The sequence below is a fragment of the Tyto alba genome, unplaced genomic scaffold (assembly GCF_018691265.1).
Source record: "Tyto alba isolate M040663 unplaced genomic scaffold, T.alba_DEE_v4.0 Super-Scaffold_33, whole genome shotgun sequence".
NCBI lineage: Eukaryota > Metazoa > Chordata > Aves > Strigiformes > Tytonidae > Tyto > Tyto alba.
This window is the reverse complement of record NW_024881308.1, coordinates 9,543,756-9,558,359: the sequence shown is the minus strand read 5'-3', so window position 1 is coordinate 9,558,359 and position 14,604 is coordinate 9,543,756. Positions and strand designations below refer to the sequence as shown.

The window sequence follows — 14,604 nt, the reverse complement described above, 5'->3', positions numbered from 1 at the left end:
ACCTGCTGTCTGCATATCAGTCACAGTGACCGTACTTATCTGTGTCTATTTTCCCCTCAAATGATGTCTGTTCTTCTCAACATAATTTTATCATCTATCTCTGAATTACAGTACCACTGCAGCAAGGCACAGTCCTTCTTCCCATTTGCCACCCAACCACTGACTCTGAATATATTTCTCCCAAAACACCCTCTGGCAGCTCAAATTCAGTGTGGAAGATGTGTCCTTTCATTGCACTGTGGCAGTTCACAATGATTTTCTTCCAAAGTTGAAGTGGTGATCTATTTTCTTTCTCTTTTTCCCCTTCCACCTGCATAGTTTACGTGTGAATCTGGACATGGGGAAAATTGTCTACAGCTGGGTGATCCGCAGAGATTCCAAAATCCCTGGGACTGTGGTCCGGTCCAGCACTATTCCTGAGCAGCTGGGGAGGATATCCTATTTGCTTACAGACAAAACAGGTATCTATGTAGAAAATAAAATTTTGAGTATGTTGTTTGGATTTTGTTACATTTTGACCATTTTGTTACATTTTGGCCAGCTTTAGAGTATAATGTAAGATTTCTTCGGACTAGAAATACGCATTTCCTGTCACTTTGACAATATGATTTAATCAGTTTTTGAAGAAAGATTCTGCATTTTTTTGTTCTGAAAGCACTATAAGTAAGATAGCACAGGAATATTATGCTACTTTGAAGAACACTTAAAGTGTGTTATTAAACCAAAAGCTGAGGGTAAAGGTAAAGTTAAAAGCAACTTTTTAGAGTTAATTTTCAAAGCCAGAGGAATATAGCTTACATGTGTAGGCAGAAATGTACCATCAGTCTGTCTGCTGCTGTCCTTACACTTTTAAAGTTGAGCTTGAATTCAGAAGACCTAAGCTGTAGTGAAAAGCTTGGTCTGACGTAAAATCCTGGTCCCGTTGAAACTGGTTCCAGTTTTCTTTGCTTCCAACAGGACCAGAATTATGCTTGCAGCTCTTGCTGGCATTGACTTTGAGGTGAATCTTATTCTTATTTACTAGCACAGTGATGTGCACCACTACTTCCTGGGTTGATCAGCCCTCAGGTTTGTTCATATTGTCTTTTTTGCTGGACTCAGCCTGTGCTGAGAGCCTGGTACAGTGACTGATTTAGCTTCTGGCCCAGTTTTTCTTGAATTTAGAGTACAGCAGGGATGAGAATATGTGCTGGGGAATAGGTGTGTTGGTTCCCACTCCATGTCTGGTGCTGCTTCTCTTACAGGAACTCTTACGCAGAACGAGATGGTCTTCAAACGACTTCACCTGGGAACGGTAGCTTATGGCCTGGACTCCATGGATGAAGTGCAGAGCCACATATTCAGTATATACACGCAGGTAGAATTAAATTGCATTACTTAACTCTTTGTTCACAAAACAGTTCTTCAGGTCACTGGGCTAATGGTGAATTAATATGGCAGTGATCTGCTTATTAACTATTACTTCTTGAAAAAGTCTGAAGATCATTGGAAGCTTAATACATTACTGTTATCATGATTGCTTATTACATTTGTAGATTGTTTCACATTCACCAGTCTTTTAACTGCCACAGCACATGCATGCATCTGCAAATATGAGTACATGTGCCTTTGAATTACTGAGGTCTAACTGGAAAATAGCAGAGTTTTCTTTAGATACTCACCATGTACAACTACCAGAGTATTTGCTTTGCTAAAAAATTGGCACTGGATAATGTTTAGTGGCTTAAGTTGCTGTTTGAAATGCTGTGTACTGGGACAATAATAAAGGAAGAGGAATCATCAATATTCAGTATGCAGTAAAAGAGAACGGTGTGTACCAGTATTGCTGCTTTAGACCTGATGGTTAGAAAAGAAAATGGTGAAAGTGGGATTCTTTCACTAATGCACCAGTGATCTTACACAGTGCGTGACTGACATCTGCTTAGAGAACTATCTACACTTAAGACAGCAAAGTCAACATGTATAGAACAGGAAAATCCTGTTTTGGGAAGTCTCTCCTTGCATTCCTCTTTCAGTATCACCGGATGAGCCAGAATCTAAAAAGACTTCATCTATATCCTCAGACTTTTATTTCAGTTTTGTATGATAACCGGGTAATGCCATGTAACTTCTCTGGGTTGGCAACTGTATTCCTTAGCATGTTACGATGGACAAGATGCTTATGAATTGAAACTTCATATAGGTACGTGCACTTTTTTCATAAAACAAGGGATGAGGTTTTACTTAAGAGTATTACTACCTTTAGGAAAAGTCAACTGTCAGTGGCTGATGTTTCAACCACCGCTCTGAGTGGTACTTACAAAAGATGTAAGAATCAGCACTAATTTTGTTATCATGGAAGCATTATTTTTAATTTTCTGTTAATAACCATTCTCTCAGCTGCAGCTAGAAATAACTTTTTTGTGACTTACTGACAATTAGATTTTTTTTCTTTTGTAAGATGTGATTCCAGAGATGCAATCTGCGGACATTAGTGATGGGTTACTACTCCCACGTTGTGCGTCAAGCATTTTAATTTCTCGATAGTTGTGGAATTGCTTCATTCATACAGAAACTGCAGAAGTTGTTTTCAAAGTGCCCTCTGCTTTTCCATAAGCATGCACACCCAATATAGTGAACAGGTTTTCCACATCACATTGGTTTTGCTTTGCTCTAGAGATTTTTAGATGAACTACATGTTCTGTACCCCCCCCAGTGTGAAACGTGAAGCCAGCATTCTTGCCTCGAAAAAGGCACCATGTACTGTAAATGGGATTTTTATTTTTGGATTTTGTTCATGGTTGTAAAGACACACAGCAGGTTTCTTTGACCTCAGTGATCTGTTTGTTGTCATAGCTCTTCCCTGGGCAGATTGTCAGGCTACAATGTGCTTTTAACTAAGCGTATGATAGTTAATAAATACTTGGTATTTTGAGTAATTGTCTTTTTCTCTGTGACGTGACTCAGGTAACTTGTAACTTCTCTAGCCATCTCTCTGTCTTTCCCTCCTCTGCTTTCACAACCACCTTAGCATCTGGTTCTTCTCTTGGTGTTGAGACCCTTAAATGACTGATCCGTACATAAAAAAAACAAAACAAAACAACCAAAATGAAACAACCCTAAAAAGCAAACCCAAAACCCAGACTTCAAATTTACTTGCCCTCATTTTGTACTCAGTCTCCAGAGAAAACTTGACTACTGATTAATTATTTGCCAAAGTATTCAATATTTGTCAGGAATGTTTGGGTGACTGACTAGTCTAGTATGTGGCTAGTGCTTTATGTCAATCTAAATGCTCTTCAGCTGAAGGTTTGCTGTTGTTTGATTTGATTAAAGCCAGTTTCAACATTGCTGATGAGCAGTAATACTAAATTTTAAGATCTTACGTGTCCTAGAGTGTGGAAAATAGCATGTGGAATTGCACTGGTAAAGGATATGTCTCATAAAATGTTTATAATTACCAAGTGAGATTCCTTATAATGAGAAGCATTTGCTGGCAATGATTCATTTTGAACTGTAGTTCTTATTCTTTACTCTTATTTTTACCATGTTGTGGCCTTTGACCTGGAAGTGAAACTTTTGTCCTCTTGACACTAAAGGTTAACAGAGCAGGAAACTAGTTCACTGTGTGTCCCTTCTTCAACCAGGATAATTTAGTAATTGTGCAATTATCTGAAGACTCCCATTCTGATACTAAAAATAGTATTAAAAATTAAATGAATATAATTAAGATTTTCTAGGTCCATACAAGTCATCTGTTTTCAGTTTTTGGCAATTATATTCTCTTGCACATGAAACCCAATTGACTCTAAATTTTCATGAGCCATTGGGCTTTGGTCTTTAACTAGTCAGTGTTCAGTGGATCTGCAGCAAAGGGTCTTTTTCTCAGCATACTGTTCCACAGACTTAGGTAAATCTTCTGGGGCACTTTACCAGTAACAATGATAAAGAAGTTGCATTATGCTGGGGTGTGTGCTTCCAATGATGGTCTGAGTTAAGGTGTGTGAAGGGTGCATCTCATTGCTGGGGACATAAAGAGTCCGCACAGCTGCTATGTATATGGTGTTCACTGGAGTAAAAACTTAAAGTTTAATCTTTTTTTTTTTTTTCCTGCAATAAGACTTTATTCTGCTTTCTTTTTTTATAAGCAATCTCAGGACCCACCTGCTGTGAAGGGCCTTACCTTAGCCACCAAGGTGCGTAAAACCATGAGCAGCCGAGTGCACGAGGCGGTGAAGGCAATCGCGCTGTGCCACAACGTGACACCAGTGTACGAGTCCAACGGGGTGACGGACCAGGCTGAAGCTGAGAGACATTATGAGGACTCTTGCAGGGTGTACCAGGCCTCCAGTCCTGATGAGGTCAGTATCCATTTGGGTGTATAAAAATATAAATATGACCTTGCTTGTTTCTGAAAAAAAAACATTATTCGGTAGAACTACTCCAGTTTAGTGAAGGGAATACTATTTCAATGCATTTATTGTACTGATAACCCATGAATAGACCATAAGTACTTTCTCAGATGATATACTTCAGCCAAATCTGCTTCTCTGCCTGAAGCTGCAGAGCTACATGGTGACTAGTATCTGGCTGCTGTATCAGCCTCTGCAATTCAAAGTTTTGCTCGTGTTTCTGCACCTTCTGCCCAGGCTATATTTTGTAATTCAATGCCATGAGTCCCTTTGGCTACATTTGGTAAATTCTAGGCAATCTTGTCTTGTTTGGGGGTGGACAATTTGTGGGAAGGGGCTAGAACACTCCCACAAGTCAGCTTGTCCCTGATCTGCCAGGTGCCCAAACTTCCAGACCAAGTGTGAAGTTGTAAATCATGCTGGGTAGCGCTGCTAACCCAGGACACATCCCTTCCCATGCGGCTGGGACAGACCCAGAGCCTGAGTTCGTTCTGCAGAGTGAGTGAAGTGCGCAGGAGTTTGTCTCGGAGCAAAGCTGTGCCCTGCCAGTTCTGCCAGGGCTACGCAGGGTGGTACAGTAGAGAGAAACTTTACAGCACTCCAGAGACTCACTGGAGACTTTTACTGAACACTTGAGAGATCAGGTTAAATACAGGACTTACAATTAAAGTGCTCTTTGCCACTCTGTGAAATTTGGAAAATCTAATTAGAGTGTTGTTTCCTTCTGTGACAAAGACAGGAGGAATAAAATGTGGTTTCATGTATTCGTTATGCTTCTTGAATACATCTTCTTTAGTGCATACAAAAGTAAACCAATTTGTTTTCTGTTAATTTGTACAATTACACTTGCTCTGTGCCACTGAAAGAGACTGAAGTTTGAAACTTCCCGTAAGAATTCTACTGACGGCATGAGATCATATCACCCATTTGATGACATTAGAAGGGTTCTTCCATTTACTGCCCCAAATAAAACAGATTTGCCTCTGATAATAAACTTTCCACCTTTGACATCAGAAAAGTAGCTGGTTTTCCTCATTGTTAGAGGTGAGAAATTGTTTGCATAGAAATAAATTTATTCGTTCGAAGCCCAGCTATATGAGGACTTCATTGCCTGTATTACTGAAAGACTGGCACACAGAGTTAGTTTCCGCATTTCATGTGCATTCAAAATATTCCCTATAGTGCTTTTCTTCCAAAGTACGCAATTACTTATTTTCATATAATGTGTTCTTGTCTGTACTATACAAAAGCTGCATCTTTGCTTTCCCCCCCACCCGCTTCTCCATTGATGTGCCTACAGTGACAACAAGCACTTGCTGCTCACTGGCTTTGGAGCTGGTGAGCAGAGTGCATGTGTATCCTCTCCTGCCACATAATCTAGGTTGGTGTTTTGCTTACCTGCTTTTCTCCTCTAAAGTGTTGCTCTTGCCTGTACAGACAGCTTACAGAAAGCAACTGCCTTTGGATTGAAATGCATTCTGAATGATTTCCAGATGGTAATTTTTGTGATCTGCATTTAAGTTGGGTTTTTGTTTTTCTTTTTTTTTTTTTTTTTTGTCCTAAAGTACTCACTGGCTATTTTTACACAGATCCACTGTTTATTGACATATATACTGTGGTATATAGTGAAGTCAGTGATTTTTCTTTTCCTTTTTTGCTTTATACTGTTCTGTCTTTAAAATATTTATGCAGCAATTTGTCTCAAATACCCAAGAGATTATTGTTTGTTTGTTTTACTATAGCATGATAACTAATCCTTCCAAGATTATTGTTTAAATTCTTTTTCCTTTCTTGTGGTATCTTAAGTAGAGAATTACAGCGGGTTCAGAAATCAGATATGCTTTACTGCACTGAGGAAATCTTGTCTGTAGGTCTTAGATACACAAATATTGTTTAGACATGCTCTGTGTATGTCATACTAGATGGTACAAAATGCAGGATCAGCACAAGTCAAGTCCTTGAGAAGAGAGCGATGCTGTTAAATAACATTCCCTGTAGGGGAATAGCTTTGGACTCCTGTTAAAGCCAGCCTTTGAAATCCTATATCAATAAAATATTGCCATGGCAGGGAAGGTCAGTTTATGAAATGAGTACAAAAACTTGTATTCTCTTTACTTTAACAGCAAGGGTAATTTCTACCAGTTGGCATAGGATTCATTTCCTGTAACAGAAAGCAGGATTTCCTAAATTTGTTTCCTGTGCATGCTGCCATTTAGAACTCTTGAAGTATCTTTATTCAGATATCGGTTACAGCCTTGGGGCTCTGCAAGCGTGTCAGTTGTAGCCATACAGTAACTAACAGGGGAAATGAAATAGATATAATCTGATCAGAGATAAGAGTGCCTGGGATTCCTGGGCAAACAGTCTTTAACCCTGACAACCCACTGCAGCTGCCAGGACATGAAAGGGTGCACCGATCAATTGGTTTCTGCCTGTTGTCTGTCTGCCTAGGCAACCCTAAATGGGACATTTGTAGAGCAACTCATGGCACAGAAGGATCAATTTGTCTCTTTAGAATGAAATTTATTAGTCGATATCCACTTCAGTGGTGGCTTGGGTAATTTAATTGTCGGAAAGAGCAAAGTCTGGGGGATAGCGTGCCGAGCTGCTGTAGCTGCTCTGCTTTGTAATGCTTCAGATCTGTAGCTGACTTGGCCTGGATGGAGCTGCAAACTCCTGGAGTGTGGTCAGGGACTTTATTGATTTCCCCTCATCAGTGAGCACGGGCTCTCTTGAAGGAGTTTGAGGGATTTCAAGCCTGCTCTTAAATCTTCTCGGTTTAAGCTGTAAATATATTTTTGTATCTTGAATGTTTCTCATCTTTTCGCCGTGACTGAGAGCGCCTCTAGTTATCTGTTTGCACTGCACAGAGTAAACTGCTTCTGTCTTGCACCAGGCTGGGAACGTGCTCCCCATCCCGGGGTGCCCAGAAGAGCCATCCCTCGGTGGCGTCTGCTGGCGCCGCAGCACTTCCCGGAGGCCGGGCCCATTGTGTTGTCTGTTGAATGGGGACGGTAATTTCAATGCTTTTAGTGCATCTGATAGAAACACTTCAAAATGATATCACTTTCTCTCTCAGTAATTATTCATTAAGTACTATAGAGACTGGGAAGTGGCATGTTCAAAGGGGTCAGCCCCACTTCCCCTCTGGTGCTGAATGCGGGGTACCTGGAGGGCCATTAAGGGCTGACAGAACCCATGCCTGCTCAGGAGCAGTGTGGAAAAGGGGAATTTCTTTCATTAATCTTCCCCTTCCACTGACATACCTTTTTGTGATCTCTGGGCCATCCGAAACGGCGGGTGTTGTGCAGTGCAATGCAGTTAGTTTGAAGCGTGCCATGTGTGTGACGCAGCACCTCTGACGTGCTGCTCATCCATTTGTTGCCCTGCGCAAGGCTTTCCTTTCGGAAGGTTTGAATGCTTCCTGACATAGAATTTAAATGAGACGCTGGCAGGGAAGGCGGGAGGAGGTGTCTGTGAAAGAAAGTAGTGAAGGAGATGCTTTAACAGGCTGAGCTGGGAGCAGAGATTTGTCTGTCCCTAGACATTTGCAGCTTACCAACATGGGCAAATCAACAGCCAGTGCTGCACATGCTGAATATCATGTAACATCATGCTGTGAAAAATTCTCTAATTATTTATTAACCAGAGTATTGGAAACACAGGCTCCATCTCTGCTTTGGGAGACTGTTAGGAGGATTATCTAGCTGCACACTTTAATGCACCAAGGATGGCTCGAAGAAACTTTTGAAAAAGATAAGCTTGAAAGAGCCTTTGATTTTTTGTAATCTTTGTGAATAAGCCTGAAGAAACTTGCTAATATTAAAACAAATATTGATTCAAATTGGTTTAAAGGTCTTTAAAGGCAAAGCCAACTCAACAATTTTTTTTTTTTTTTTTATCTGGCAATTTAAGACTACTTTATGAAAGGAAAAGTTTATTTTGGGTTGTCTTTTTATCCAAATTGTGGATGAAAGGGAGCTGAGTTCACAAAAGATCCTCCAGTTAGACTCAACTATATCAATTCATCTGGTAAAATCTTGACTCAATACAAGTATTTATAGGTTCCATTTTTATCTGTATCTTGTGTATGTGATTTCCCAAAATAAATTCCATTTTTGTCTAAGGTATTTGTGGTCACTTAAGGCAGTAAAGACAGAACCTGAAAGGCACAAGGGATAATTAACTTTCAAGTCAGCAGCAGCTATGTGCCCAGCAGACTCATGCCTTTGAAAATGTCACTGTAAAATACTTTCAGTATTTCATGTCTGGAGAAAGTATCCCTTGATCCTTTCTGGAGGCCAGTGATATATGGGCTCATGTCAGCTGCTGCTCCCATCCGTTACTGCCAAGACAGCTTCTAGAGTTAAATCCCCGTATCTCAGCAGGCTCAATCTTAAATGGATGTGTCAGCTGAGGTGGGGAATCTTGGGGGGACTGTCTGAGAAGCAAAATGAAGGTGTTGGTCTTCTGTCATGACTCTGGTTGTAATCTAGTGAAAGCTTGTAAAGAATTCAGTGTTGTAGGTCCTTAAACACTAGAAGCTGCAATCAAAATGATACCCATATAAGTTCAATTAAATGATTTCTGGTCTGTGCCTTGAAAAATATTGGGTTTTTGGGGTTTTTTTGTGTTGTTTTTTAAATGTTAGCAGAGAATCCTTTCTTCCCAAAGAAGTACCTGTGAGCCAGCCTTCAGCTGTCTTGCTGATCAGTACAGAGGTTGAAAGTTGTTGACGAATTGTTACTAGCAAATAAACAAAGCAGAGCTCACTTTGTTTATTTGTTTTTTGAATATGAATTTTTAATGTGCTCTGCATTAGTGTTCCTGGCTTTAATATTGTAAATCCAGAGTGAACGCTTCATTTTGAATTCTTGATTTCATAAATGAGAAGCTGGGAAATAGCACATTCAGAAAGTGTTTGTGAAGAGATTTACCGGCTGTGCCCAAGGGGAGGTTTGGGCAGCCCAGGCCCGGGCCGGGGGTACCTGTGCCTGCCCTTGCTGAAGGGTTGTCCTTCAGGATGTGGCAGCCGAAGGCTGGGAGCCGACCCCTCCTGCGGAGAGTCTGGGACAGCGTGGCAGCTGAATCAGACAGGAGCCAGGCTGCTCAAACCCCAGAAATACTTGGTAAGCTTCTAACTTCAGGAAAATCCCGCTAGAAAGAGCCATACAGGAGCACCTGCATATACGAACGGATCCATTCTAAAGCAACATTAATGACTAATGAAATTCTTTGCAGCCCCCACGCGCTATCCCTTCCCTTCTGGTGCTCCTCGGGGGAGGTATGGCACGATCTGGCCGCCCTCACCGTGGCCTTCTCCTCTCAGGTGGCCCTCGTGCAGTGGACTGAGAGCGTGGGCTTAACGCTGGTTGGCAGAGACCAGTCCTCCGTGCAGCTGAGGACACCGGGCGGCCACATCCTGAACTTCACCATCCTCCAGATCTTTCCCTTCACTTACGAGAGCAAGCGCATGGGGATAATCGTTCGGGTAAGTGGTTTAGGGTAAGCTGTCATGTCTTTGTGAATTTCCTGCTAACACAAGGTGAAACACACAAAACATTTGCTCTCAGCTGTGCTGCTCTTCCTGGCTGAGTTTTGCAGCCTCTTCTACCTCAGGCTGTAAGCTGGTTCTCTGTTTTGAGCTAATAGCATCTCACTGCTGGGTTTGTTTAGTGATACATCCTTTCCTTTGGTCATATTTGACAGGAAGTCCTGTAGTGCCCTGGGACATCTTCAGTTTATCGATCTTTGGTCCCTTGCTCAAAGCAATGAAGGAGCCCAAGCTGCAGGCACTCGGGGTGTGTGTCCTCCGCAGCTCCAGCTTCTTCCAGCTGCTCCTTCCCGCTCTCGTTTTTAATTTGATATGTCCTCTGGGGTGGGTTTCTGTGTAGTTTTGTGCACACAGAGTCAGGGGCAGTGTCAGGCCAGGCCGTTAGCCGGCACTGCCACCAGCTGTGGAGGTGACGAGGTGACTCCCCAGCAGTGCAGCCGGGCCTCAAGGATGGTGCTGGGAAGGAAGAGGCAGCTCGAGCATTTCCCAGCGACTGTGAGACCAGGGGCCCTGGGGATGTTGCGAAACATTGGGAGAGGATTTTTGCTACAAGTGTTCAAGGTGGAAGGAGGCAGGAGGGACTAGTGGAACATGAGAGCTAAAATCCGAGTGTTTTGGCTGTTTTGATAATCAGCAGAGGTGACATGCTATCTCTTAGGTAATGCTGTTGTTTCAGAAAATCTTGAAGCCAGCACTGCCAGCAAAAGAAAATGTCACAGTTACCCTGTCCCCTGGGACCCAAATTCTGTGTCATCTCCCACAGTGGCTGACACAGTGAGGAAGAAGAAGAGCTCAGTAGGGGCAGGACTGCTCTCTCCAGAGGAGCAGGCACTAGCATTCTCAGAGAAGCTTGAGCTGACTTTGAAGCCTCACTCTGTGTCCCTGGGGTTGTCTTTTCATCTGTCCAAAAGCTCCTGCCCTTCCTGTCCTGTCATGCTGGCAGAGCTGGAGGGGCCTATGTGATGGACTGGGGCTGTGAGTCGACCCAGGTCATGAGTGCTTTCCCTCCTCGGGGTCAGCCAGGAGCAAGAACCTGAGCAGGTTCACGGGTCCAGCTTACACTGCATCTCCAAAGCAGCTGTGGTGGTACAACGGAGTATGACAGCAAGTGAGAAGGAAGGAGGCGATCCTGGAATTATGCCACAAGAAATAATTTCAGGGTATTGTTAGTGGTTTTGTGGAAGCGGTCCCCAGATCTCTGCCAGGCATTGGAAGTCCTCTTGGACCTTGTGGAAGTACAGCACCACAGGAGGAAGTACTTGTAGCTGCAGGGAACTGTGGAGATTTGGGGTTTTTTGAGCTGTTTAACAGAGCCCACAGCCATGCTGAGAACACAGTGTCATAAGCAGAGTTTGGAAATAGCTGAGTTAAGGCAAAAGGGTGCATTTGTGCAAGTACCTTTATCAGCAGCAGCAGGCTACGTGCCCAGCTGAAATCATACGCATAACTTGCGGTTTTGTATAAAAATATAAGATCGGACTCTCAGAAAAAAAAATACTTTAAAAAGAAAGAAGAAAGTATGGGTGTTAAATACAGTTGAGATCAGTTGTCATCATTATCATAATTAGTTTTCAAGACAGTGCTAGAAAATAAGTGTTAGTAAGATAAACAAACCCAGCTATGGTAAGACGCTTCCATTTGCCTGTGAAGCAAATAAGGTGAAGCAGTCTGAGTATTTCTTTTGGAGATAATTAAAACATCGTTGTCATTTTTTACTGAGAGTACAGACAGGTAATTGGTGCCAGGAGTCTAAAACATGAATATGAAACCTGTAATCCAGGGCAAGATATGATTTGTTGTGTCATTTAATGGGATCTGCAGCTTTGTTACGTGGGGTGGGGAGAATAGGTAAGTTTGGTGGGTTCTTCTGGTTTCTTTGTTTACTTTGCGGTAAAATTGGGTTGCTGCATTCTTATTTTGGGGTATCTGAAAATAGGGTGTAAAAATATTTTCTGCCTTATGTATTTTAAGTTACAACAATAGGAGAAGTAGCCTTTGTTTTTGGCTAGAAGCAGTTGGGATCAGTATTGCACATACAGCCTCATTGATAGCAGATTAATTTGGTCTGCTTTATTGGCTGATGTTTGGTAGCTTCACAAATCTCAACTTCTCTGGACCCCTGGAAGAGCACTGCCCCTGTCAGAAACAGCACCGTGAAGTGATGATGTAAAATGGAGCAATGCAGTGGTTGTAGTCAACAACAACAGATATTACAGAGAACTTCAGTATTCCTGTTACCCAGAGATTTGGTGATAAAGATGGAACTGTAATATGTGCATATAATTATTTTCTCAAACCCAAGACAAGCTGTGTTTGATGCAGATTGAAAATCATTAAAGCTTATGCAAATGGCTGTATTTGTGTTATCTCTTACCTGAGTATCATAGAATGGTTTGAGTTGGAAGGGACCTTAAAGATCATCTAGTTCCACCTCCCCACCACAGGCAGGGACCCCTTCCCCCAGACCAGCTTGCCCCAAGCCCTGTCCAACCTGGCCTTGAACCCTTCCAGGGAGGGGGCAGCCACAGCTGCTCTGGGCACCCTGTGCCAGTGCCTCACCACCCTCACAGGAAAGAATTTCTTCCTCATATCTAATCTAAATCTGCCCTCTTTCAGTTTAAAGCCATTACCCCTTGTCCTATCACTACATGCCCTTCTAAAAAGTCCCTCTCCAGCTTTCTTGTAGGCTCCCTTTAGGTACTGGAAGGCTGCTGTAGGATTTGGACCTGGATCTCCTGTTGCTCAAGGAGCTGCTTTTAAGTTCTGGATCACACACCACAGTACGGTGTAGGGGGGACAAATTTGTATTACAAATTGTTCCAGGCTTTGCAATATTAAAAGATGCCCAGGGGCAGGAAAGTGAGTTGAAGTGGGCCGGTAGGCTGAGCTTGTACAAAGTAATCAGTGATAAATCCATGCATGTTGAGATCCAGCTGAATGCCAGTTGAATGTATGCAGTCATCAGTGTTCCCATGAATGTCTAGTGCTGCATTGGGATAGTTGCAAGTATAGCACATATCCTTTTAACTACAGCAAGTGTAAATTCTTCAGATTAATTATTTTTATAGTGAAAATTATGTGGAGACTTCAGGCATCCTTTTCAAGACCTAGAATAAAAATATTAGCAATAAAAGAGGGAGGACTAAACAGCCTTCCTCCCCATTGCTTACCGTAAGTGCAAACTTTTGATGAGATCCTCTTTTATCAGAGGTATAGAAAGTGAGCTAACCATTGCAGCCAGGGTATGCTTCACTAAATTGTGTTTATGTATGCTCAGCAGTGAAGAGGATGCCCTAAAATTTTCTCATCTAAGTGAGAGTCCTCTTTTTTTCATTTTTCCTCTTTAATTTGAAGCTTATTCCTGTTAAATTATCTGTTGTCTGCATTCTCCCCCATTAGGAAGAAAAGGATTTCTGTTTTGCATTTCTGTATTTAGCATATTACTGCTGCCAAAACCAGCACAACTCCCACTTGTGGTCAGTGGAAGCAACATCAGGCCCAGATCCTGACTATAAATACTGTTAATAGAAGCATTGGCCCCTCGCCGTTCTGTTTGTTAATTGAGTGTCTCTATTTTGCATCCACTGAGCTGCTGCTGAGCCACTAAAATCAGCTCCCTGTATACCGTAGGTGGAAGTAGGGTTTGAGAAGCAGATGCTGGCTGACTGGGTATTACTTTGCCATGTTCCTGTATACTCCAAAATAATATCTTCAAGCAGGGTTTTCATTTTAATTAAAAAAAACAAAAAAACAAAAAAACAAAAAAACCTCTTATTTTTTTCCTTATTTTTAAATAGGTAGTTGTCAAGTAAAATTTTCTCTTATTAAGCATACAAGTATGCTTGTGTAGGCACTCCATTTTGTTTTGATCCACGACTTGCAAGGTGTTTACCTCTTCAGTGTATCTTCTAAAACTGTGCTGCTTGTTTGAAACAATAAAAAAACAAAACAAAACAAACAGAAATAAAGGGTAAGTAGCATGTAGTACCCAGAAGACAATAGACAACGGTGAGCAGCTGGGGAGGGAGAAACTGCAGAAGGAACTCTACTTGGGATTGTAGTGAGTAGAACTCAAATGGTAATATTTTCTGCTCAACTATACGGACATTGCCCATTCTTATAAACTGCATTTTTTTTGGCTAGCGGGTGCCATTTCGATCGTCTTGCCAGGCTTCCTGTACAATGTGGGTATAGAGTTCCAGCAAGTGATTCATGCGTCCAGCCCAGTAATGCTGTTACTGAAGTCCTTGGCAGACGCCTGTGTCCCCTGCTGGTCCTGTCCACTCTGGCTCCAGTAAAAAGATCTCCTTCAACACGTAACTTTTAGTAAATAAAGTAGTAGTTAATACTGAGAACAAGTAGCAGATGTTGCCTTGTTTGGGATAATTTTGCAATATCTGCTTGTTTACTTGTGATCAACTGTCATTTCTGTAGCTGATTATTTCAGTTCTGAGAAGTCTTGTTATACCAAGGCATCCACTCTTTACCATGCTGTTTACTGTCTTATCTTTGTCTTGAAAGAAGGCCTGTTTTTTTGACCACAATATTTTCCATTCTTCTTTTTCTTTGCATTTTTTTCCCCTTACCCATGTGGAATGATCTTTGTTGTAAAGCAAAGATAGTGCTATTGTCATATCTGGAATTGAAAGAAGCCTTTGA

General features: G+C 41.9%; 1 protein-coding gene across 2 annotated transcripts in view; it reads left to right on the top strand.

The window, feature by feature from the left end:
• The window catches only part of ATP9A (ATPase phospholipid transporting 9A (putative)), a 64,897-nt gene that overhangs the window by 30,901 nt on the left and 19,392 nt on the right, over positions 1–14,604 (top strand). For both annotated transcript variants that reach the window (XM_042800995.1, XM_042800996.1), the window contains exons 12-15: positions 319–461; positions 1,245–1,357; positions 4,128–4,340; positions 9,721–9,882. In XM_042800995.1, the coding sequence (XP_042656929.1) occupies positions 319–461; positions 1,245–1,357; positions 4,128–4,340; positions 9,721–9,882 (631 nt within the window). The remainder of the gene's footprint in view (positions 1–318; positions 462–1,244; positions 1,358–4,127; positions 4,341–9,720; positions 9,883–14,604) is intronic.